Source organism: Canis lupus, chromosome 9 (assembly GCF_048164855.1).
Source record: "Canis lupus baileyi chromosome 9, mCanLup2.hap1, whole genome shotgun sequence".
NCBI classification, from domain to species: Eukaryota; Metazoa; Chordata; class Mammalia; order Carnivora; family Canidae; genus Canis; species Canis lupus.
In genome coordinates, this window is record NC_132846.1 from 17674729 (window position 1) to 17699711 (window position 24983).

The 24983-nt window shown below is 35.1% G+C and overlaps 1 protein-coding gene and 1 pseudogene across 6 annotated transcripts in view; one reads left to right on the forward strand and one right to left on the reverse strand.

The window, feature by feature from the left end:
* Positions 1–24983, forward strand: part of TTC6 (tetratricopeptide repeat domain 6) — a 184608-nt gene that overhangs the window by 90572 nt on the left and 69053 nt on the right. For 4 of the 6 annotated variants that reach the window (XM_072838355.1, XM_072838356.1, XM_072838357.1 and 1 more), the window contains 4 exons: positions 3771–3912; positions 10148–10252; positions 19827–19916; positions 22264–22338. In XM_072838355.1, the coding sequence (XP_072694456.1) occupies positions 3771–3912; positions 10148–10252; positions 19827–19916; positions 22264–22338 (412 nt within the window). Of the gene's footprint in view, positions 1–3770; positions 3913–10147; positions 10253–19823; positions 19917–22263; positions 22339–24624; positions 24663–24983 lie in introns of those variants that run through there. The other 2 variants (XM_072838358.1, XM_072838362.1) reach the window with 2 other exon arrangements.
* On the reverse strand, positions 13154–13819 carry LOC140639376 (prefoldin subunit 1 pseudogene; annotated as a pseudogene).

Consider the following 24983-nt stretch of genomic DNA (forward strand, 5'->3'; position numbering starts at 1 on the left):
TCTTTAGATTTATTATTTTATTAAGCTTATATTCCCTGAATTTTTAAAAAGTATTCTAAGTGTTTATTACTTCTGCTACAAATTTTTAAGATTATACTAAAGAAAATTATTTATAATTTTCAAGAAGATGAACTCTTTAAGTCTTTTCTAGATCTAGGAGTTTTCTTTTCAAACAACATTTTTTTGTAAATTACTATTTCCTAAATTGTAGATTTAGGGGGGTTGTGAAATCAATTTAGTGGCTTACTATAAGCACTTTAAAAAACCATTGTGTGGAATAGAGTATCCTATTGCATGTAAGTACATTTTTGGCAAAACTTTTGCACATAAGCACTCATAAAATATCCCTGTATGCATTTTCTTTGAATTGTATAAAAACAGCTGTGAGCCCCATCCTGTGAATCCTCTTCTAGGTTTTTTCCCCAGGGAGCAAGATAAATTCATTAGGAAGGGATAGTAAAGGTGTGGTGGTGAGGACTTTTTTTGGTTAGAGTAATGGCAAGGAGAGCAGAAGGGTCCTGGAGGGAGAACCCTTCTCTTTGCTTCACAGGAGGTAGCTCATGTTCACTTTTATGTAACTCATAGAATATGTATGCAGAGATTTCTAAAAAGTACTCACAGCTTAGAGCAAGCTTCTCAAGCTTCTCTAATAGCAATCTACAATAAGAAATACATTTTATATCTCTGGCCCAGAGGAGACAGGGAAAGAGGTTTAACTTACTCTGAGAGAGGTGGACATGTGTCCTTCATTCAATACCCTCAATGAAAATAGCAATACTCATTGTAATATCAACCACATACTGATCATGCACTGTGTGCAAACTCATATATGTTATTTCTAAACATTTGATCCTGAAAGACCTGATTACTGTTGCTATAGATAGATGAAGAAACTGAGATGTAAGAAGGAAAAGTGATGTACCCCACATAACACAGCAAATGGCCAAAGTGGGGCTAAAATCCTGGTTTTAGCCTCATTCCAAAAGCAAGCTATTCTCACCACATCAGTGAATTTTAGCTTTCCCCTGGATAAGGACTGCCTGGAGTCTATGATAAGTGTATCAATTCCTTGGTTCTATCCCAAACCCCCTGAATTAGAATCTCTAGAGGAGGGAATCTGAGAAGCTATAGATTGACAAACTCCCAGAATACTCTAATGATCAGGTTGTTTTAGGCAAGATTTCAGTAATACAACAATGGTTTTACATTAGTGGTTTTCAAACTTCAGTGTACATCAGAATCATCTACAGGGCTAGTTAAAACACAGATGACTGGATCCATTCTGAGACTCTGATTCACTAAGTATAATGAGGGTCAAGAATTTGCATTTTCTAACAAGTTCCTATGTGATGTTAATGATGCTGGTTAGGGAGCACACTTTGAGAACCACTGTAGTACATCATACTGACCTGTGATTCTCAGTTCCCCAGGACAGAGTGTGGGACTGACTGGCTTTGGCTGTGAGACTTTTTTGCTGTGCCAAAATACAACAATGCTTATTCAGTACCTACTACATTTGCATCCACAGAAGGTAGAAAATGAATAAGAATCACTTTTCTCTTCAGACCAGTCTATGTCTACTGTGAAAAAGTTACACAGAATCAAAAATACTACATTCTATGATGAAAAATCAGGTCAAATGCAGCAGGAAAACTAGGAAGGAAAGATGAATTTATACCAGGTAGAGGGGGATTTATAAAGGTGTCATGAATGCATTGCAATCTGAAAGCCTTCTTTTCATCATTTTTATAGCTGCATTATATTGTCATTTGGTTTGCCTGTCTTCCCTACTGCCCCTTAGTAATCTTGACACCTTAGGCACCTTTAGCATAGTGAATATAGGTTGGCCAGGAGTTAGGGAAAGGAAGTAGGATTGGCAAGTAGATATTGCCCAGACTATGGAGGACCCTGAAGGCAAGGCCCAGGAGCTTGGGTTTATACAATGTGTAGTCATTAAAGTATTTGGTAGGGGGTGGCTGATGACATCCCTGGCAGGGTATATAGAATAGATTGGAGGAGAGAGATTCTAAGTGAGGAACCAGCAAAGGTGATATCTTAGCACTCAAATGAGAGAAAATGCAATGGACAGGAGAGACACCATAGAAGGAGAATGAATAGGGCAGCCCTGGTGGCTCAGCGGTTTAGCGCCTGCCTTCAGCCCAGGGTATGATCCTGGAGACCCCGGATCGAGTCCCACGTCAGGCTCCCTGCATGGAGCCTGCTTCGCCCTCTGCCTGTATCTCTGCCTCTCTATCTCTATCTCTCTGTCTCTGATGAATAAATAAACAAAATCTTAAAAAAAAAAGAAGAAGGAGAATGAACAGAACTGGGGATTCCTGCTAGGCATGAGGGAGAGGTTGGATATGAGAGATTTTTTAGTCTGAAAGGATGTTTCCTAAAGGGAAGAACTCAAGAAAGGATTATTAGCTCTTTTCTGTAGAAATTAAGAGGGAAGTAGGGAGAGTCTGGAGAAAAATTTCAAATTAGTGGATCCTAAATCATATCTAAGTGTCTGGCTGCTTGAGAGTTTTATCTCAGTAGTTCAGGAAAGCACATTAGAAGGAGGGTAATTGGGTGTTGAGTGGCAGTCTACTATATTCACCATATTGGCAGTTGAACTTTATCTTCTCTTTGAATTAAATTATTTTGACTAGTTGAGATAGGTGACTTTTCTCTGTGACTCTCCTTTGGCAAGCCATATCTCCATGAGCCTGTTTTTTTAAGAGCTGGTATGATAGGATCTGAGGGTTTCAGCATATTATTAAGTAACTTAAGTCAGTTGGGAGGCTTGTGTACTCTTAATCTTCATATTTGATGGCTCATAAAGTGATTGTTCATACAATGGTATATCAAAAAGAGGTAACATTGGTTCTAAATACTTCCATGTGAGGGATCCCTGGGTGGCTCAGTGGTTGAGCGTCTGCCTTCAGCTCAGGGTATGATTCTGGGGCCCCTGGATCGAGTCCCACATCGGGCTCCCTGCATGGAGCCTGTTTCTCCCTCTGCTTATGTCTCTGCCTCTCTCTCTGTATCTCTCATGAATAAATAAACTCTTAAAAAATACTTCCATGTGAAATTGATGTAGCTATAGTTGGTGCAGGCCCATTTTGTACTCATTTTATATTCTTTTACAGTAAGTGCAAAAATTGGTACAAATTGATACAAGATTTAATACAAATTCAATGTATTTTTAAGCAGTTTGTCAGTCAATATATTTTGCCTTCAAATTTTCATTTAGCTCATCTCTTTTGCTTAATTAAAGCTTTTGTTTATAAGTTTTGTATCTCATGTATATCCTAATATAGAGAGAGTTTGTAGCCTAGAAGGAAAGACTTAATGCCATAGTTATTTCGTTCATCCTGACATGATATATGATTCAAGAAGAGAAAGCTTTAATGTGAGAGGCAGTCCTGCCTGGGCTGATGCTTTACCTCACTCTAAGAAATGAGACCATTTCCTGTGGGCTTAGAGCGGCAGATGGCTTAGTGATCAGAAAGTTCTCTTGTAAACCAGGTTTTCACAGGTTGAATTTATTACTCCAATATAATAAGACCATCGTAAAGGTTACTACTAAAATGTATACAGAACCAAAGATAAATTATATTGAATTATTTCCCATTTCTGATTATCTCACTTCTACACGATTTCTGCCTAGGACAGTTATCAAATGCTAGTGTGTTTATATCAGCAGAGATATGAAGTGAGACTCATCAGTGAGTCTCACTCACTGATAAACAAGTTTAAAGTTTATTGTTTTTATCATACTATAGAATACTGCAAGGAATTCCTGTTGTGGATCACAATCAAGAATATGTGCCTGTCCTTCCACCACCACCAGTCGTACTTCCTGAATGGACACAAGGAACTAGACAGCGTGTTCACAAACCTTATCTACAACTCACAGGAGAGGAAGTAAGAACTTCCTTTGACTATTACTTTTCTCTAGAGTCCTCAAACTTTTTGGTTTCAGGACCCTTTTTACAATCTTAAGAATTATTGAAGATTTCAATAATTTTTATGTGGGTTTTATCTGTCTTTTTTTTTTTTGAAGAGTTTATTTATTTATTTGTGAGAGAGACAGAGAGAGCACAAGTGGAGTGGAGGGGCAGAAGGAGAAGGAGAAGACTCCTTGCTGACCAGGGAGGCTGGAATGGGGCAAATACCTGGTAGTGAAATTATTGGATCACATGGTATTTCTATTTTTAATTTTTTGAGGAACCTCCATACTGTTTTCTGCAGTGTCTATACCAATTTACATTTTCCACCAACAGTGCACAGTGGTTCCTTTTTCTCCATGTTCTCGTCAATATTTGTTGTTTTTTGTTTTTTAATTCTAGCCATTCTGACAAGGATAAGATTATATCTTGTGGTTTTGATTTGCATTTCCCTTAATGATTAGTGAGGCTGAGCATCTTTTCATGAGGCTTTTGGATATCTGTATGTCTTCTTTGGAAAAATGTCCATTCAGATCTTCTGCTCATTTTTTAGTTGGATTTTTTTGGTTTGTTTTTTGGTGTTGAGTTGTATAAATTATTTATATACCCAAGACCCGGAGATCATGACCTGAGCCAAAGTAAGACACTTAATTGACTGAACCACCCAGGTGCCCCCCTCCCTCTTTTTAACTGAACATGCAACTAGCACTCATCAATAAAAAGAAAGGAACTCTTGATATATACAACTACAAGGATGAGTCTTCAGAGAATTATGCTGAAAAAGCCAATTTTGAAAGATTACGTGCTGTATGGTTTCCTTATATAACATTCCTGAAGTGACAAAATTATAGAAATGGAAAACAGATTAGCTGTTTCTAGGATTTCAGGATGGGGGCATTGGATGACTGTGTCTGTAAAAGGACAACCTGAAGGATCCTTGTGGTGATGAAAATGTTTTTGACTGTATTAATGTCAATATTTGTTTGTGATATTGTACTATAGTTTTGTAAGATGTTACCTTTGAGGGAAACCGGGTAAAGGATAGATGGGATCTTTTTTATTATTTCTTAAAACTGCATGTGAATCTACAATTATCTCAAAACAAAAAAGTTCAATAAAAAATTGTCTTCATTAGAGCAAAAAAAAAGAGCAATTAAACTTAGTTATAAAGGTAATATTGAATGATAATTTGTGTAGCTAAAAGAGAATGTATTAAGTGAAAATTCCCGCAGCTAAAAATATTTGTTGCAATTGAAATCTGAAGCCGTGTCAATGACTTTTTCATATCTTGATACATTAAAATCTATTGTTTTGCAATTTGAGTGGATTTTTTACTCATTTATAATTTTGTAACATTGTACACTGGATATTTGTTCTTCATTATGTAGATCTTCAAATGTAGATACATTTCACTATGTATATATGTAATATTAATATATCTTATTTTTAATATTATCAGAAAAATGTTTTACCATTGTGTTAGAAAGTAGAGGAGGGATAGTAGAGTATCTTCCAGGCTGAGAAGTCACTGTCAGACTGAAAAACAAAGCAAACCACTCCATACTATTCACACAGTTTTATTCAGGGTGATTACCGACAGAGGATTGGGTGCACAAATGACTCAGACACTACGCAGCTATTCTTGTCCAATCTGGACCTCAATCTGGATGGACCTTAATCCTTAGCTTTTATAGAGTGAGGGGCGTGGAGGTGAGGTCAAAGGGTAGTTATCTAAAGTGATGTCATCTGTGTACCAGTCATCTCTACTAGTTACTAAAAAGTGGAGCTTTATATGCAGCACTACAGGGAAGATCAGAATAAGCCTTCCCACGTTCCTGTCAGGGTATACATTAACCTCCGTATGGCCTGGAATATGTGGGACTGGGGGAGGTTACTGTGCAGGCCTGAATAAGATAGAGAGCCAAAGATGGAGTCAGTGTGGTCAGCACTCCTACACCTTGGGAATTTTCCAAAATTCTAATTTTTACTAAAAGCTTAATTTTTTTTCATGGGCACACATGCTCTCAATGGTTTTATTGGAAATGACAGGATTTCTTCATTCATTCTCAAGAAAATGCTTTCTGTATATTAAAGTCTGAATGAACAGTTTGATGTCTGTCCTCTCAAATGAAAATGGTGGCTAATTCAGGCCACAACTCTAACAACAGCACATGTGTTTTTCCTTGAAACCACTATCCTCCTTCACTATGACCAAAGAAACACTTTATGTGTTTTCTCGTTTGGTTGCATATGTATGCTTTAAAAAAAAAAGATGTGTACTTAAAAGTGGAGATGTAATAAAATTAATTTTACCTGCTTTCTGGGGGCATTTTTAAGGTGCAGCTGCCTTGATTCATGCTAAGGTGACATCAGTTTTACTTGATTTATTTTATTTTTTTTTTGGTACCATCAGTGCAAACTTCAACACAGAGGAAAGGAAAGTAGGCTCTAAATATAATTGAGGGAATAGTTTTCAAGCATGGAAAGGTATTGAAAAGGTCTTGAAAAGACTCTTGGAAAGGTCTTGAGCTCTTTAGAGTCTCAAACCACGTTTTGAAAAGTCTCGTTCATCCTTATGTTTCGCTTATATGAAGCTTAATTTACCACAAGGAACTAATTTGCATGTCTCTCTCCCTTAGTGAACAGAATGTTCTGACCTTGGCTTATCAGCATGAACAGGAGTTATTGTGTTGGGTTATAATATACATAGCAATGGTAGGGGCTGTGCAGGTGCTATTATACCAAGTCAAGCTGGTTGCTTAATGGTAATTCCATTTGCTGTGCAGTCTCTATCCTCTTAAGAACTAGCAGCTACCAACCTTGTCATTTCTAACCATTTTCCTAGTTCTTCTCTTAGAAAGTTCTGAGCATTGCTGGGGAAATCAATTTACCAGGATGAGTGTTTCGTCACTAGTTTAATTTGATAAATGCCCTCTTGACAGTGCACCTGGACTTTTCCTTGATCACAAAGTTGCTGTTTGCTTAGTGATACATTTTCCTCTCTTCCCACCTAGAGGAGTGTGTCTTGCTTAATTCTAGGCGAATGATTTTATTCTGGAGGCTTACACTGCTGGATGTCTATCTACTACATGGAAGGAATTACTGTATTGTATGTGTCCTATCATTTGAATGCCTGAAATCTTCTTAATTTCTAGGTGATCTTTGGAAGAAGAGTTGTCAGCTGATTTTAGAAGATTTTGTTCGTCTTTTAGCAAGGACTTCCTGGCTCTATGTCTGTAACAGCATAGAGTGACACAGTGTGCCCAGCAAACAGAGGACAGTGAGATGGAAACTTAATTTTGCATTTATATGGTGAACAAATTAACCTGGCAACTGCAAAATCCATTTTTCTCTAAATACTCTTTTGGTAGATAGGAAATGTGATCAAGTTTATGGAATAGTTGAAGTATATCTGATGAGAAATAAAAGTGGTCAAGACTCCGTGTCATCTTGTAATCATGGATCTTTATTTATTGTGTTTGGGTCTTTGTGTATTATTCTAAAAAGTCTGTGTAACACCCACACTCCAGGAGATGTCACTCTTAAGGTTTCATAGTTAATGCTACAGTAATGCTTGCAAGTTGATACTTTAAAATTATATAAGGTCATTTTTCTCGTGAAAAATCTTTTTGGGGAACATGAATAGCCCAATTAAGTATTATTAAAAGTCAATAGAAATATAATTATCAATAATTATACCATGCATTCAAACAGCTGTTATTTTTAAAATCTTACCACATTTTCTTGAAGATTTTGTCATGAATGCCTGATTAGTTTTTATGCCTCCTTTTATGGAGGGGAAGAGGGAGAGGGAGAGAATCTCCAGCAGACTCTCCATTGAATGCACAGCCTGATGTGGGCTCAATCCCACAACCCTGAGATTGACCTGAGCTGAAACGAAGAGTTGGATGCTCAAAGGACTAAGCCACCCAGGCACCCCAGTGTCTCTATTTTTAAAAATAATTTTCTCTTTTATTGTTTGCTTTATTATTATTATTTATTGATAATGAACTTTATTTTGTAGAATTGTTTTAGAGTAAAGAAAAATTACAAAGGTAGTATGGAGGTTTGCCATATACTACACATCCTGTTTTCCTGTTTTCCCTATTATTAATATGATAATATTAGATTAAATAGTGGCCCCAAAGAGATATGTTCAAGTTCTAATCCACGGTACCTGTGAATGTGACCTTATTTGGAAATAACGTCTTTGCAGATATAATTCAGAATCTTGGGATGAATCCTGGATTTAGAGTGGGCCCTAAATTCAATAGGACGGGGTCCTGATAAGAGGAAAATGCCATTTGACCACACAGGGAAGAAGACCATGTGACAGTGGAGGCAGAGATTGGAATGGTGCAGCTGCAAGCTAAGGAATGTCAAGGGATGATGGCAACCACCAGAAGCTAGGAAGAGGCAAGGAAGGATTCTGCCCTCAAAGGAGCATGGGCCTCCCTACAACTTGATTTGGGACTTCTAGTCTCCAGAACAGTGAGAGAATACATTTCTGTTAGTTTAAACCACCCAGTGGTAATTTGTTAGTGAGATTTTTTTAAACACTGTTTTTAAAAAACAGGCTCACCTTTTATATTTCCTGCCCCAGTCCATAGGATAAACCATTTACACAAGAAATCACAGTTCACTTTATTGGAGAATGTGATTAGAAACCAAGATCTAGGCATTAGGTGTGCTTGTTGGTACTGGGGCATGTTGCTTCCAGGCCTTCTTAGCTGACACAGCAAGGAAATATGTATGATATACTAACTCCTGTAAATATTTCTACATGTAACCATCTGTGCCTAAATTAAGCTAAACAGAGTTCATACTGATGTCTCCAACTCTAATCCATTACCACGTGATCATCCTCCCTTGCTTTTTTCTAAACTCCTAATCCAACAGGGATAACCCTGGCTTCTACCATCTTCCATCCATTTACTTAACTCTTCAGTTCCCGTATAGAAATATCATATTTCTGTAGGATGTAACTTCACCAACTAAAGTACAGTGTTATGTACAATTTCTTTTGCCTTTACTTTTGTAAACTACATTCATTTCCAAAGCTACTAAGGTCAGCAACTTTTCCCCCTACTCCTTTCAGTGAGGTTGTTTCATATGTTTCTAATAGAATTAGATTGTTATGTTATATTCTGCATTCCATCCTGGGATTCCTCTTGATTTCCTAAATGAGTTTTTAAAATTTGCACACACAAAAGTTTCACTCTTTGTGCTCTAAAGTTCAGTAGGTTTTGACAAATGCATAATGTTATATAGCCACAATTCCAGTATCATCCAGAATAGTTTCAGCTTCCTAAAAATTCACCTATGCTTAAGTTTTATTTTGAAAAAATTTGAATAAACAATTATAGAAACCAAACTAACATACACTTGGGGACACTTTATCAAGAATTGATGCTAACTTTTTGTCACGCTTATTTCAGATTTTTTAAAATAAAAGAAAATTTAAAAATAATGAGTCCTTTTATACTTTTTTCCAATTCCATTTCTCTTCCTCCTTAACCAAGGGCAGTTACTGTTACAATTGTGATTTTTTAGTCCATTATTTTATACTTTATTTGATATATTTGTGACACTAAATAATAAATACTACAGTTCTTTGTGTTCTAGTGACATTTATATAAAGAACGCTATTTTGTATGCATCTTTCCAAAATTTGCTTATTATACTGTCAGTACTGTGCTTCTAAGATTCATCTATGGTTTATAATTTTGGGGCTTGAATAGCCTGATAGCGTTAGTTATATGCTGTATTTTATTCATCCATTTTTTCAAGTAATGGACATTTAGATCGGGCTTTGTGTTTTGCTATTTCATATGCTGTATGAACATCCTTGTGCATATCTCTTCATGCATATTAGAGATATAGTAGATATATTAGATTTTTTTAGAATATTTTTCTGCAAGTGAAATTACTGGGTTATATGGCATATACATTTTCTATTTTATTAGAAATGGCCAGCTTGCCTCCAGTGTGGTTGTACTAGTTTCCCCTCATCCTTGGCATCAGTTGGAATTGCCAACTTCACATTTCTGATAATCTGATGGATATGAAAAGTTGTCTTTCTCAGACTTTCAGAGGCTGTGGAACCAATCAAGTCACTATCTGGCCAGTTAAAACACTTCTGATGGGAGTTTGGATTTTTACATTAGAGATCATTTGTTAGTTTCTAATAGCCTTTTATTTTATTTTCAAAGGTGTCTGCTTATCCAGAATGTACAAAGTTGTTTTGGAATCCAACTTCACCCAAATTCTCTGTTCCGGTATCTATTATGAAGGAAACTCTATATTCAAAATATGAGGTAACACACAGAATGACTTTTCTCTGTTGTTGTTTATTTTTTTTTTCTGTTGTTGTTTAATAATTAAATTGTATAGTGATTATGGCATGAAAGTTTACAGGACAATTGTTCTATAAATTGTCAGACAGCAATTGCCATAATTAAGAATGACTGGATGGTACTTATCCATATTACCTCACCAGTAAAGATTATTCTGTTTTCTTTTTGAAAAAATATTTTATTTGACCAAAGTTCCAAGATATAGAACTACTCAGGTTGTTTAGAAGATCTTCATGTCATTTTTGCTTGCTTTTTTAAACTGCACTTTTAGTTAATGTTAAAAAAAGCTTGACATCACCCAATACATTATGACTCTTGTTTCTTCTTCCCTTACAGAGTGTTTGCTCTCATTTTATGTTATATTGATTATTTTAAAAATTAGAAAAATCAAGAGAAGAAAACCAGTTCACCTGTTATTCTTCTGCAAGACAATAACTGCCTACCTTTTGGTCCATTTTCTTTCATCCTTAAAAATTTTTCCTTCTCCTCCTTCTTTCCTATCTCTTTCCTCCCCTTTTCTTCTTCCTTTTTAGTTTTTTCTTCTTTTTTTTAAATATATATATATATATATATATATATTTTAAGATTTTATTTATTTATTCATGAGAGACACACACACACAGAGAGAGAGAGAGAGAGAGAGAAAGGCAGAGACACAGGCTGAGGGAGGAGCAGGCTCCATGCAGGGAGCCCGACGTGGGACTCGACCCTGGGTCTCCAGGATCATGCCCGGGCTGAAGGCTGAGCTAAACTGCTGAGCCACCGGGGCTGCCCTAGTTTTTTCTTCTTTAAAAAATTCTGTGATGGACATTACTGTGCATAAATTTCTAATAGTACTTAGGATTATTTTATTTGTATGGGACTTTAGGCACCTTACTAAAACTCATATCTGAAAACAATAAAACAAAATTTGAAGAAATCATAGAGAGAACTTAAGAAGGGTAATAGTGTAATAGAGTTAGAGGTAAAATTAAATTAAAAATGTCTGTCCATATATGCTGTTGCTTGAAATGGAATAATCAATTTACATCTTAGCTTCCCTGCAACAAAGGCAGGGATGGAATCACATTCATATATGACCTATTTTAAATATTAATATTGAAACATCTTTGCATTTTTTAGATTACTTGGTCATGGTGTATTATGCTTAAATATTATGTTGAATTCTGTTAGGCAATATTTTATTTTTAATATGTATTCATGGTGAAATATGTATGAAATGTCTTTTTTTATCCTTCATTGGACTCTCTTATTAGGTTTATTCTAAGTTAATTGGGTAACATTTCATTTTTAAAAATATTCTGAAATTGATATAGCATAAAAATAATCTAGAAAATTTGGAAGAACTCATGGAGACATTTGAACCATTTGGGAAGGTAATTGATAATTAGAATTTTTTATTTTCTATAATGTTACACTGTATGTTAACTAACTGGAATTTAAACAAAAACTTAAAAAATAGTCCTTTGCTTAGCTCATTGAAACTAAGCTGAGTTTAATAACCTTTCAAGTAACATCGTCCTTCATTAAGATGTAAATGTTTGCAAACATATGTACAGAAGAATATTGGAATAAATTTATGCTTAACTCATTGAAAAAAAGGAATTTTTTCTTTTCTAATGTTTGGGTTGTTCAATGTTTTTTATTTGTTTTAATTTATTTTTATTTTAATTTCAGTATAGCTAATATACAGTGTTATACTGGTTTCAAGTGTACAATAAAGTAATTTAACAATTCTATACATTACTCAGTGCTCATCATAAGCGTATTCTTTAATCTCTGCCACCTATTTCACCCATTCTCCCATTCCCCCCTCTGCATAACCATCAATTTGTTCTCTATAGTTGAATCTCTTTCCTAGTTTTTCTCTCTTTCTCTTATTTTTCCTTTGTTCATTTTGTTTCTTAAATTCCACATGAGTGAAATCATATGGTATTTGTTTTTCTCTGTCTTATTTCACTTAGCATAATACTCTTTAGCTCCACCCACATTGTTGCAAATGGCAAGATTTCATTCTTTTTTATGGCTGAATAATATTGCATTGTGTATATATATGTATATATACATAAATACATATACATATATACATATATATATATACACACATATATACCACATCTTTATACATTCGTCTATTGATGGACACTTGGGCTGTTTCTGTAAATTGGTTATTGTGGATAATGCTGCAACAAATATAGAGGAGAATGTAGATCTTTTTGATTTAATGTTTCAGATTCTTTGAGTAAGTACCCAGTAATAAATACCAATTAGTGTTTCACATTCTTTGAGTAAATACCAAATGATTCATACTTGGTCATATGGTAATTCTGTTTTTAATTTAAAAAAAATCTCTATGCCCACTGTGGGGTTTAAACTCATCACCCTTAGATCAAGAGTCCTATGCTATACTGACTGACCAGTGAGGCACCCTTCTATTTTTAAGTTTTTGAGAAACCTCCAACTTGTTTTCTCCATAGTGGCTGCACCAGTTTGCATTTCTACCAACAGTGCATGAGGGTTCCTTCTTCTTGGGTTGTTCAATGTTAAGTACTTTCTCTTGAGTCAATTGGTAACATATATTCTTACAGAAAGCCATCTATTTGATTGAAATGTATAAATTATATGCAGCATTTGTAAGTCTCTCTTCAGTCTTAATCTCCATTTCTAATGTATCATTTTCTTTCCCATTTCTAATCATATTTTTGAGAATTTTTTCTTCCTAAAAAAGAATTTTTAGAAATGAACTTAATTTTTTTGTCCTCTTTTGTTTTCTTTTTCTTTTTCTTTTTTCTTTTCTTTTTTTTTTTTTTTTGGTGGGGGGAACACATGCCTTTTATTGGTCTAAGGAGCATAACTAGTTCATAGGCTTGGGCAGAGCTCCCGTATCTGTATGGCTCCCATCTCTCTCTCCTGGGAGTTTGTGACTCACCCCCAGGAAGAAAAGTGTTCTGGACAGGGGTGGCAGACAGAGCCAGGATAAAAAATACAGAACTGGGGTCTGAAAGGGTATCATGGTGAAGTAGAAAACACAGGGTTATGAGATCATCCAAATAAAAAGTCCACCCGGGCAGTAGAGAAGTTTCTCCACATGGGCCCCCACCTGCCCTTGCCAGGAATGGGAGGGGGCAGGAAGCTTTGGCTGGAGATTTCCTACTGTGCCCTTCGTGCCATCAGCATCTCCCGGATGTTGTCCTCAGCTTCCTTTACACTCCGCTCCAGGTAGGATTTTTTCTGTTCTAGTTCTTTAATTTTTTCTTCTGCTATTTTCTGTTTCTCTAACAGCTGACTGTGAATTACCTCCTTGGACTGAAGAATAAACATTCTTCCTACACTTTCATACATGTTAGTCTCATCTACCAAAGTCATAATCTCTGTATCTATAAGATGTGCGTGCTTTTTCGTTGTGTTTAGCTGTTCAATCTGTATGTCTGCAAGCTTCACCTTCTGTTGAGTGTCAATAACTTTGGCTTGAAGTTCTGTGAAGGCCTTCTTCAACTCCAGATCCACGGGAGCCGCCATCTTGGTTCACTCGGTCTCTTCTCTTGTTTTCAATTACAAATGCTTTAGTCTCTGGGGACGCCTGAGTGGCTCAGCTGTTGAGCACCTGCTCAGGATGTGATCCTGGAGTCCCAGGATTGAGTCCCACATTGAGCTCCCTGTATGGAGCCTGCTTCTCCTCCCTCTGTCTATGTCTCTGCCTCTCTCTGTGTCTCTAGTGAATTAATAAATAAAATCTTAAAAAAAAAACCAACCCCCCAAACCCAAATGCTTTTCTCTAATTGTCAAATTACTATACTCACCCCAGTATAAACCCATATTTAATTTTTTTAGCAAAGTTTATAATGTAGGATCCCCTAGTTATTAGGAATCATGGCCTGTCAGCCAAAAAACAAAACAAAACAAAACAAAACAAAACAAAAAAACAAACAAACAAAAACAAATAAGTTCAACCTATCATCTTTGACCAAAAAAAACTTCTGGATTAATTCGATTTTTGCCCCTCTGAATTGTTGTTACTTCTCTTTCTGAAAAATTTTTGGTTGTTGGCTTCCTGCTCTCTATAGAAGGTTGACATTCCCATTGGGCATTTTTCTAATTTCTTGTGTTGGTTTACAATTTAATTAATTCATTTTTATTTTTTAAAGTAATATAAGTCCTTCATGAATTTTCTTCCATGTAAGAATTTGATCTTATTTCATAAATTTTTATTTATAGTTTGTTCATTTATTTTCTAAATAATTTCTGTACTCGTTTTCATTATCTTTTTGATACATGATTTATGTGGGAAAGTGTTTTTTTAAAACTGTTTTGACTTGGCATTATTTTAATTTTATTCTTTATCCTTATTTATATAAGAAAATATATTCTTTAGAATACCAGTTTTTTGGAATTCATTGGTATTTGTTTTATGGTTTCCTTCTGAAACCAATATGTCCCAATATTTGTCTATGAATTTAAAAGTATTTTAAGTCATGACCGTTTTTATGTTGTGGTAGCACTAAGCAGAGCATAGGCTTTCCAATCCATCTTGGACTCGAATCCCACTTACTTTCTAGATAATCTTGACTGGTATCTTAGTTTCTGGAAGTCTGTTTTTTTATGTGTAAAATGGGTGTTCTGAGAATTTAATGAGACTATATAGCATATTGCCTAATGAATAGTTAGTGCACAATTAATAATAGATATGGCTGTTATATTGTCATATTATTCCATTCTTATGTAGCATATTTCTTTGATTTGATCTAAAAAACACTGCATGTGTAGGATGCCTGGCTGTCTCAGCTGGAAGAACATGCAACTCTTGATCTTGGGGTCATGGGTTCAAGCTCCACGTTGGATGTAGAGATTTCTAAGAAAATAAATTAATTAATTAAATAATTTTAAAAAAACACTGTTGGGGATTTTTCAGGGCAGTTGTGTTTTATCTATTTCTTCACGTGTTAACAGGAGTTTTTACTTTATGTGATTAGAAGCTGTTTTATCTTTATTATGAATTTAGCAATGTTTTACCTTTATTATCAATTCCGTCTCTAATCAATTTTAAATGACCTACTTTGGCTTTTTTTAATGCTGGAATTCTACTGTACTATGGCTAGCCCTGTGTTCTTTTCTGTTTGCGTTCAGGAATATTTTCATTTTAATTCTTTGTTGTTTTTCGTTGTTTTTTTTTTTTTTTTTTTTTTTTCAGATGAACCACATTAAGTAGCATATGGTTAATTTGGTTATTATTATTTTGTGGTGTCTGTTTTAAAAAGTCTATTTTGTCTTTTGTTAAACCACTATTATTTTCTTTAGTAATACTATTGTTTTTGCTATTCTGAGTAACAAGACCAATTACTTAAGAACTTTCACAAGTAGTATATGAATACTACACTTTAGTGTAGAAAAAATTCGAATGATACAGCTGTGTATGGCATAAAGAACACTACCACCTTGAATGCTGTCCTTTCCCAGTTCTCGTCTCTGAAGTGAACTATTATTAAATGTATTGTGTGTATCCTTTCAGACATTTTTTCATTTATGTAATGCCAGTGTATGCAAATTAACGTTTTGACATGTATGGAATCATGTAATCTATGTTATTCTGCATTTTGAGTTTTTGCTTAAAATATAACTTCTGCTGATTCTCATTTATTGAGTATTTACTATGAGCTGGACACTATGCCAGGTACTTCACGTTTATTATCTTATTTGACCCTCCTATGAACCGAGAGAGATACTAATTTTGCCCCTGTTTAAAAAAAGTCCCCTTTTCCACATTTTTTTTATTACACTTTTCCTTACCTCTTCCTGGCACTAAAAGCCACTAACCCAGTTTAGAAGGGTATATTAATTATCTATTGCTGCAAATCGAAATATCCCAAAGTTAGCAGTTTAAAACAATAAACTATTATTATCAAAAAAAAATAAACTATTATTATCTCACACAGTTTCTGAGGATCTGGAGTCCACAGTTTCTGGCCTAACAGGGAGGTTCTGGTTCAAGATCTCTCATGCGGTTTTGGACAGGATCTCAGCTGAGGCTGCATCATAAGAAACAAAACAAACAAACAAATAAACAAACCCAACAACAAAACAACAACAACAAAAACCAAAACAAAGACAACCTTCCCAGGAACCACACACTTGCACATATATCTTTGTATACATAAGTGTATTTTTCTATTTGGAATTTCTGATCAAAGTACATAAGTAATTTAAATCTTGGAAGATTTTTGTGTATATTTGCATTTCCTTTTTATTTGTTTAAGAAGATAATACTTTTATTGAGAAAAAATATGTAATGAGCTAAAATAAGAAGGTTCATAGAGTATATAAAAGATTGCCTTAGTGTAAGACTGGTGAATATTAATTTGCATAAGTAGGCATGGCATCCATGAAAATGTGATACTCACATCTGTTGACATAAGCATACTTAACTGCCAGCCTCCAGCTGCTGTCCTGTAGATCTGTCATGGCATTCACTCCAAGGCCATTTTTTCTTGGGCTGCTCCTAGCCAGTGACTGAACACAAGGGGTCTGCTAGCGCTGACCCATACCTGCTTGATGTAGGATTGTTTTAAAAGGCAGCTTTGGCTCAGGAATTTTCCATCACCCTGGCTGAATCTCAGAACTGTTCTGTGATCTGAAGCTCTTCCTACTCATTCCTTCCTCTCTCTTCCCCTTTTACAGGTGTCTGACTGTGTCACAGTCTGAAGATTTCCTACTGCTCTCTCTCACTGTAGCCTCTACTGGTAGCATCTGCTTCTGACTGAACTGACCCAGCTGGGCAGTAATATGAGTCATATGTAATATCACTGCAATATACTGTAATGAGTGCAGTATTTTCCAAACTCTTTTTATAAAGTAGGGGCATGTATTTTTCTGCCTTTGTATTTAGAAAATGTGAGTATAGAGTATTGAGAGTGGGCAGAAGTTTCAGAACAGAAGGAAGAATTGTAGCAAGACTATTATTGGTTTATTATTGGTTTGTAACCAGGACTGGTTCCAACTGGTGATATGGTATAATCCATTAGAGAGGTGTTTGAAAAGAAAGTCAGTGCTGGTGGTGGTTCATACCCAATGACTGGAAGAAAAAGGGTTCAAAAGGACTTTCTAGCATAAAAAGATGGTCCACGAACTTTTCATGCATCCCAACTGGAATCAGGCCTTTGCTCAAAGAATCCTTTGTGCAAAGTTCTTTTGAATGGGAAATGGTATGTAGATACAAAAGTCTGTGTGCCCTATGTCTTAAAGGTAATTTTAACATGATTACCTTTTACAATACTGATACCTAAATATCAGTATTGTGATTACTGATATTTTTTGTTTTATCCTGACATATAATTTATGTTTTTTATTAACCCTGCCTTTGTTTCCTTTTCTTCATCTTTTTTTTTTTTTTAGATTTTATTTATTTATTCATGAGAGACACAGAGACAGAGAGGCAGAGACTTAGGCAGAGGGAGAAGCAGGCTCCATGCAGGGAGCCAGATGTGGGACTTGATCCTGGGACTCCAGGATCATGCGCTGGGCCAAAGGCAGGCACTAAACCATGGAACCACCCAGGCATCCCTCATTTTCTTCATTTATTCCTTTTCTTAAATTTATCTTTTTTGTTGTTCCTTTTTTTTTTTTTTTTAAATCAGTGGTCTAGATGTATTATATTCTGGTCTTATTTTTATTTTTCAACTGTTTTGATAAATTGTGTTTCATTATCCCTATTTTTGAAATAAATATATTATTTCTTGTTCTTATGATACTTTCCCTGAATACACAACTTTAACTTATTAAAATCTTATGTTAATCAGTACCTTTATACTCTTCCAGGAAAATACAATGACTTTAAAACCTTTCAATTCCATTTATCCCTTCTTGACTTAATATGTTCTTACTTTGATATATTTGTAGATCTTTATCTTTTAAAACTCTAAAAACATTATCATTTTGTACAATATTTCTTTTATTTTACCCGTATATTTATCCCTCCCTTTTTTTCCCCTAGTATCTTAGAACGTGAGGCCTAGAATAATTTTACCCTTTGCCTGAAATATACCCTTTAGAATTTGCTTTAAGGGAAGTGGGACAACTGCAATTGGTGAAAATCTTGGTTTTTCTATTTCAAATGTCTTTATATTAGCTCATTCTTGAGAGAGATTATACCTGGGTATGATGTATATTGCAGATGTTTTCTTTTATTACACTAATGATGTTCTAATATTCTCTGGCATCCACTATTGCTGTTGGGAAGTGAGCCTTAAATGTGAATTTTTTGAGGACAATAGATTCCTTGCTTCCTCCAAAACTGCTACTTTTACGTTTTTCTCTTTTCTTCCCTATTTTCACTATGATGTGTCTAGCTGCAGATTTCTCTTTATTTATGCTTTGGAATAACTGGAGTTCTCTCTCTCCCTCTCTTAAAAAAAAAGAGAAAAGAAAAGAAAAAAGTAACCATTGATTATTAGTCAGTTTTGCTATTTTGATATCTGTAAAATACAGTATTAAGGCTTTTGTCCTTTTATTAAAAGTATTTCCTTAAATATACACTAGGTGCTATTCCATCATATTTGAATATTTTGTGTAAACTTATGACAAAATAGTTCCAAAGTCTCTTGTATATCACATAATTTATCTTTGAAGAGTAATGGCAACCCAAGTATTCCTTTGCTATGTTTAGTATTTCTCTTACCTTACACAGTACTATAGCTACATTATAAAAATACAATAGAAGATGAATATAATCAATGCTAGGGATTCCTAAATTACCCATAGCTTCTCCATATCTATTCCATTCTCAGTAGTAATTTCATGGTATTTTAAAGAGCTAATTTCCTACTGAATAAATATTTTTTGAATTTGAAATGTTGGTTGTTTGAGACCTAAACCTTTAAGCAAAGTAGCAGAATGATTTAATTCATCATGAATACACCAGCATGTCAAACTTGGATCTGCTAGTTGTTTCTATATATCCAAATCACTGATTCTAAGATAGAAGAATAACACTCTTAATGATAATTGTAATGATTGCAGCAGTTTCCCCTTACAATAACACACACACACACACACACACACACACACACAGACATATATAACTTAATTGATGGAAAGAGTTTGAATTATAAAACATTTAAAGAGATTTTCATTTCAAATAGAATTTAGAATGTTTATTATATTTGACAGCGAATAGTCCTATATTTATGATAAATCCAAATAGTATGTCTTATTCATAGTTCTGATATTGATATACTAAATAGATTCAATGCTAACCTATAAGATCACAGTATCATTGATTGCTCCTAAGATTAGTGATACCAGAAATAAGGTAGAACTATCTATTTGGCTAATGGTCAACAGGGAAGCCCAATTGTGGGTTTGGGCCAAATGCTAAGGCTATAGCTGGACTTTTGATGTGTCTCTGGTAAATGTTTTCTATACTTCTACATTTTTCATACATTTCTCTTTTGGTAATAATGTATATTACCATGAAGTAACAGTGATCCTAGGCTTTTTAAAGTACTCCACTCTACATTTTAAAACTGTTAACTTTTTATTGCAGAGTGTTCAAGCAAGCAAGATTTTAACTGAGAGATTTTCAGCTGAAAGCAAGGAAAGTGTCATTATTTTAAATCAGCACAGCAGTTCTAGGGTATGTACAACTTTTATTCTAAAGTGTGAGTTGGTTGCTTTATTTTCCTACAGCACAGATAAATTATTTCTAGTAGTTCTGGAAATTATTTCTTGGTGCTTCCTCAGTCTGGGAAATGCCTCAGAATGTTCACTATTGGTATCTTTTCTGAGGACACATTTCCTCTTTTTCTTTTCTTTTTTTTTTAGGTTTTATTTATTTATTCATGAGAGACACAGAGAGAGAGGCCAGAAACATAGGCAGACAGAGAGGCAGGCTCCATGCAGGGAGCCTGATGTGGGACTTGATCCCGGGACTCCAGGACCACGCCCTGGGCTGAAGGCAGGCACTAAGCCACTGAGCCATCCAGTGATCACCTCCTTTTTCAAATATGTTGTCTTTCTGACACACAGAAGATGTTATTTGCTAATTAGTAGCAGAATATCTGTTGTGAATTTTCCTAAAATTTTGAAAATTTCTGGTCTTGCATTAATTTATCACTTCTTGCCTAGGTCTTACAAGATTAAAACATGTTTGTGAATGTTTGGACCAAATGGGGGGATTGATTATGGCCATGAAACAGTAAAACTGAATTCTCTAAATGGTGATTAGACTCATTCTCATTACTTTGTTATCAATGTAGTGTATCCAAGTAAGCTAATTACATAATGAATGTAATTGGGGGAAAAGAGATAGTGATTGAAGAAGTTGAGAGAAGAAGAAAAATACGAAGTATATATAACTGATGTAATAAATGTCTCAAACTTCTTGGGGCACAAACAAGAAAGTTTTATTTATCTCTCATTACTGCCTTCAGGCCTCTGCTTCCCTTGATGGTATCTTGGGATGCTGAATGGTACATAATAGAAAGTCTTAGTGCCTTGTGACAAATCAAATCCTATTCTAGTCAGTTACCTAGGTTAAAGATATGTTTATGCCTCCTCCTTTAACTGCCCCATACAGTTAGGTAATACTTTCTTTTATTTTGAGGAGATAATGTATCTATTTAATATAGATTGCCTTTTTGCTATTTTCCTTATAGCGCTTACTAAATGTTTCTCCTCATGCATGTTTGATCTTTTTATTCTTCACCAGCCTGGGGTTATATCATTCTTCAACACTGTTTTATCCATAGCACCTAGAGCAGTAGCCATCATATAAAAAATAACTGAACTAATGAATGTCACTTTCTAGTTTGGAATGCCGTTTATACTTTCTGGACTATTGTAGTACTTACACCTACCTATCACATATTCCCATTTCTAGTAGCTGCTGCCTCCAATCCATCCTCCTCCTGCCTCCTGCTATAAAACTAGGGCATAATTATGTCACTTATGTCTCAAACTGAGGAACTCCACCTACCAAAGAAAGTCAAAGTGCTTCATTGAGCTTCATAATCTGGCCTCAACTATACCTTCTATCTTATTTCCCATTATACTTCTCCTTTTGTCTAACCTCCATGTACCCTGTTCTTCATCTGCACCAAAGTCCGTGGGGACTAAGATCCCCTACATTTTGACACTTCTAGGTGCTCATTTAGGCTATTCCCTAATATGGGGGAATATATTCCCAGAATAGGCCTGGGATATTCTCAGGTCTATCTCAGTCTATGGAAATCTGCTGCCTTTCACAGGCCAGTGCTGTGCTCCACCTTCCAGCCAGTCTATCCAGATCCCATCCCCTTGAGGACTGACCTCTCCCTCCCTATGCTATGTTCTCTTTACACAGGATTCATTCATGCCATCTCTAGTCAGTGCCACAGCTGTTTTGGGTTACAGTTTTTCTTTTCTTTCTGTTCTCACTATTATATTGGTTGAGAATATGGAACATGTCCATTTTTTTCTGTACTTTCTACACTATTTAGTATAGTAGTATTTCCCAACTCTTTCAATGTAATAGTTCTCATAGTAAGTGATGGTATGTGTATGGGCTGGTGGAGTAAAAGGTTGGGGCTGCTCATAATTAGAGGTGACTGTTCAGGAGACAGTAGTTACTTCAGGTCTCCCTAGTGCAGCCTCCTTGCTAAGGGGTGTAATGGCTCAGGGTATTTATGGCACATTTATACACACCTATGCCACTTGTACCAACCAGAATGCTTTGGTAGGTGTTTGTTGTATCAAGTTGAATTTTAAAAAATAAGATCGTTTCCATTATTATACACTTTTCTAAGTTAATTGATGGATTTTCAGTTCTGCTTTTCTCTGTGAAGTCAGCGACTTCAAAAATCAATAAGAACATATATTTTAATGAGCATTTCTGCGTTTCATTAATTCACCTGAGCAGCTATCATTAGTCAATTGTCATATGAAATTTAACTTTACCAAATAGTACCTAAAGTCAATGCATATTTACCATTTGATTGTTCCAGTTTTTTTTCCTAAGAAAATCTGCATCATTTGAAAATATCCGAAAATGTTTCAACACACCATCTCCACAATTAAAGGTATGATAATTTTTTTAGTTTTTATTATTCAAAAGAAATGTTTGTATTTCTATTAATAATCACTATTGATGCTTTTTTGTTTGTTTTTCTGAAATAGTGTGGTCTGTTGATTCATTCGGAATTAATTATAAGTTTGGATTCAAGAGTGTGTTTGGTGGCCCCTGTAAAAATTGTGGTTGGTGGTGCCAGTTTAAGATTTTCAACAGCTCTTGGGAGTATCACATGTTCATAGTTTGACCTTGCCTGGTGTATTATAAGTCATTATAATATTGACCTACATTTGTATTGAGCTCACAGTTTCGGAGCATTTGCATGGATACTGTTCCAGTCTGATCTTGAACTTCACAACATTCTGAGACAAGGATTTGAGGCACATATTATCCTTGTTTATTTGTGTGAAAAGGCAAAGGTCAGAAAGTGATAAATGCCAGAGTTAGAACTTAGATCCACACTCCCTCTCATTAAATGCATTGTACTTTCTTCTGCACCAATAATCCACAGGCTTTTTGGAGAGGAAGATTCTTACCCTTGGTGGCATTGACATCTAGCATCCAGTTTTTGTTTTCTCTTCGAAATCTTACAAATCTTTCTTGATTCTCTATGTTACTTGCTTGTAACTTGCTTTTAACAGGCTTCATGTTAGCCTGCTTCCTATCTCATTTCTGACATTTTCTTTTCTTAACGACTTTTTGATTCCTCTGTTTTATATATCCCTGTACAATCACACTACCCTTAAGATTTCTTATTGGCCTATAATTGATATATAGCATTATATTAGTTACAAGTGTACAACATAATGATTAAATATTTGTATGTATCACAAATGGACACCACGACAAGTCTAGTTAACATCCATCACCACACACAGTTACACATTTTTTTCTTGTAATGAGAACCTTTAACATCTCTCTCTTATCAACTTTCAAATACACAGTACAGTATTTTAAGTATAGTCACTATGGTGTATTATATCACCAGGACTTACTTATTTTATAGTGGAATTTTGTACGTTTTGGCCATTATTACGCATTTCATCCATCACCTATTCCTTGCCTCTGGTAACCACCAACCTATTTTCTATATCTACATGTTCTTGTTTTTAAGATTCCACATGTAAGTGAGATCATACAATATTTGTCTTTCACTGTCCGACTTAATTTATTTATTTTACTTCGCATAATGCCCTCAAGGTCCATCCGTGTTATTGCAAGTGGCGGAATTTCCTTTTAAGTGGTTGAATAATATTCCATTGTGTGTGTGTGTGTGTATATATATATATTTTTTTATCCATTTTCTTTTTTTTTCTTTTTTTTTTTTAATTTATTTATGATAGTTACAGAGAGAGAGAGAGAGAGAGGCAGAGACACAGGCAGAGGGAGAAGCAGGCTCCATGCACCGGGAGCCCGATGTGGGATTCGATCCCGGGTCTCCAGGATCGCGCCCTGGGCCAAAGGCAGGCGCCAAACCGCTGCGCCACCCAGGGATCCCTTTTATCCATTTTCTTTATCCATTCATCCATTGATGATCACTTAGGTTGTTTCTATATTTTAGCTATTGTGATTAAAGCTGTAAGGAATAACGGAGTGAAGATATCTCTTCAAGATCCTGATTTCATTTCCTTTGGATATATACCCAGAAGTGAGATTGATCATAGAGTAGTTCTATTTTTAATTCTTTGAGAAATTTCCATACTCTTTTCCACAGTGGTTGTGCCAATTTACATTTCCATCAATAGTGCACAAGGATTCGCTTTTCCCTATAGCTTTGCCAACACTTGATATCTCTTGTCTTTTTTATAATAGCCATTCTACTTCTTTAATTTTTGTGCATCTGTCATAAGTTTTGGGTTTGTAGCTACCATTAGGCTCATATATAATACCCAAGGTAAATAACAGTCTATACAAATTTGATGATCATTTAAGTTCAAGAACATTCTAAAGAAAAAAAAAAACCTTTCTTTTTCTTTTTCCCTTTCTTTTCCCTTACTCCCTCCTCCACATTTACTCCCTCCTCCACATTTTATGCATATGTTGCTGTATTTTACATCTTTTAATTCATACTTTTCTTATGTCTAATTCTGGCCATTTCTATCCTCATTAAACAAATTATTTTCTCTTTTTGGTGTTCAGCTTTGAGTGCTTTCCATTACCAATGATCTGGAACACAGATCATTCTTCTGTCCCCTCTAATCTACTGTTGATTCCCTCTACTGTGTTTTTTATTTCTATTATAATATTCTTCAACTCTGATTGGTTCTTTTTTTATATTTTCTATCTTTTTCTTCAGATATTTCACTGAGTTCTTCCACTCTTTTGTCCAGCCCAGTGAGTACTTTACAATCATTACTTTAAATTTTTTGTCAGACATATTACTTATCTCTGTTTCATTTAGTTATTTTTTTGAAGTTTTTTCTTGTTCTTTCTTTGGGAGCATATTCCTCTGTCTCCTCATTTCGCTTGGCTTTCTGCCTTTGTTTCTATGGACTAGATGGAAGAGCTACTTCTCCTAAACTTGAAGGAATGGTCTTGTGTATGGTGTCCCCTGTAGAGACTGTGTGTACTTGGTGGAATTTTGCTGGCCGGCTGGATCTGTGGCTATATAAACCATGGCTTTTTACAGAAAGAAGAAAATAATAATAAAATAAA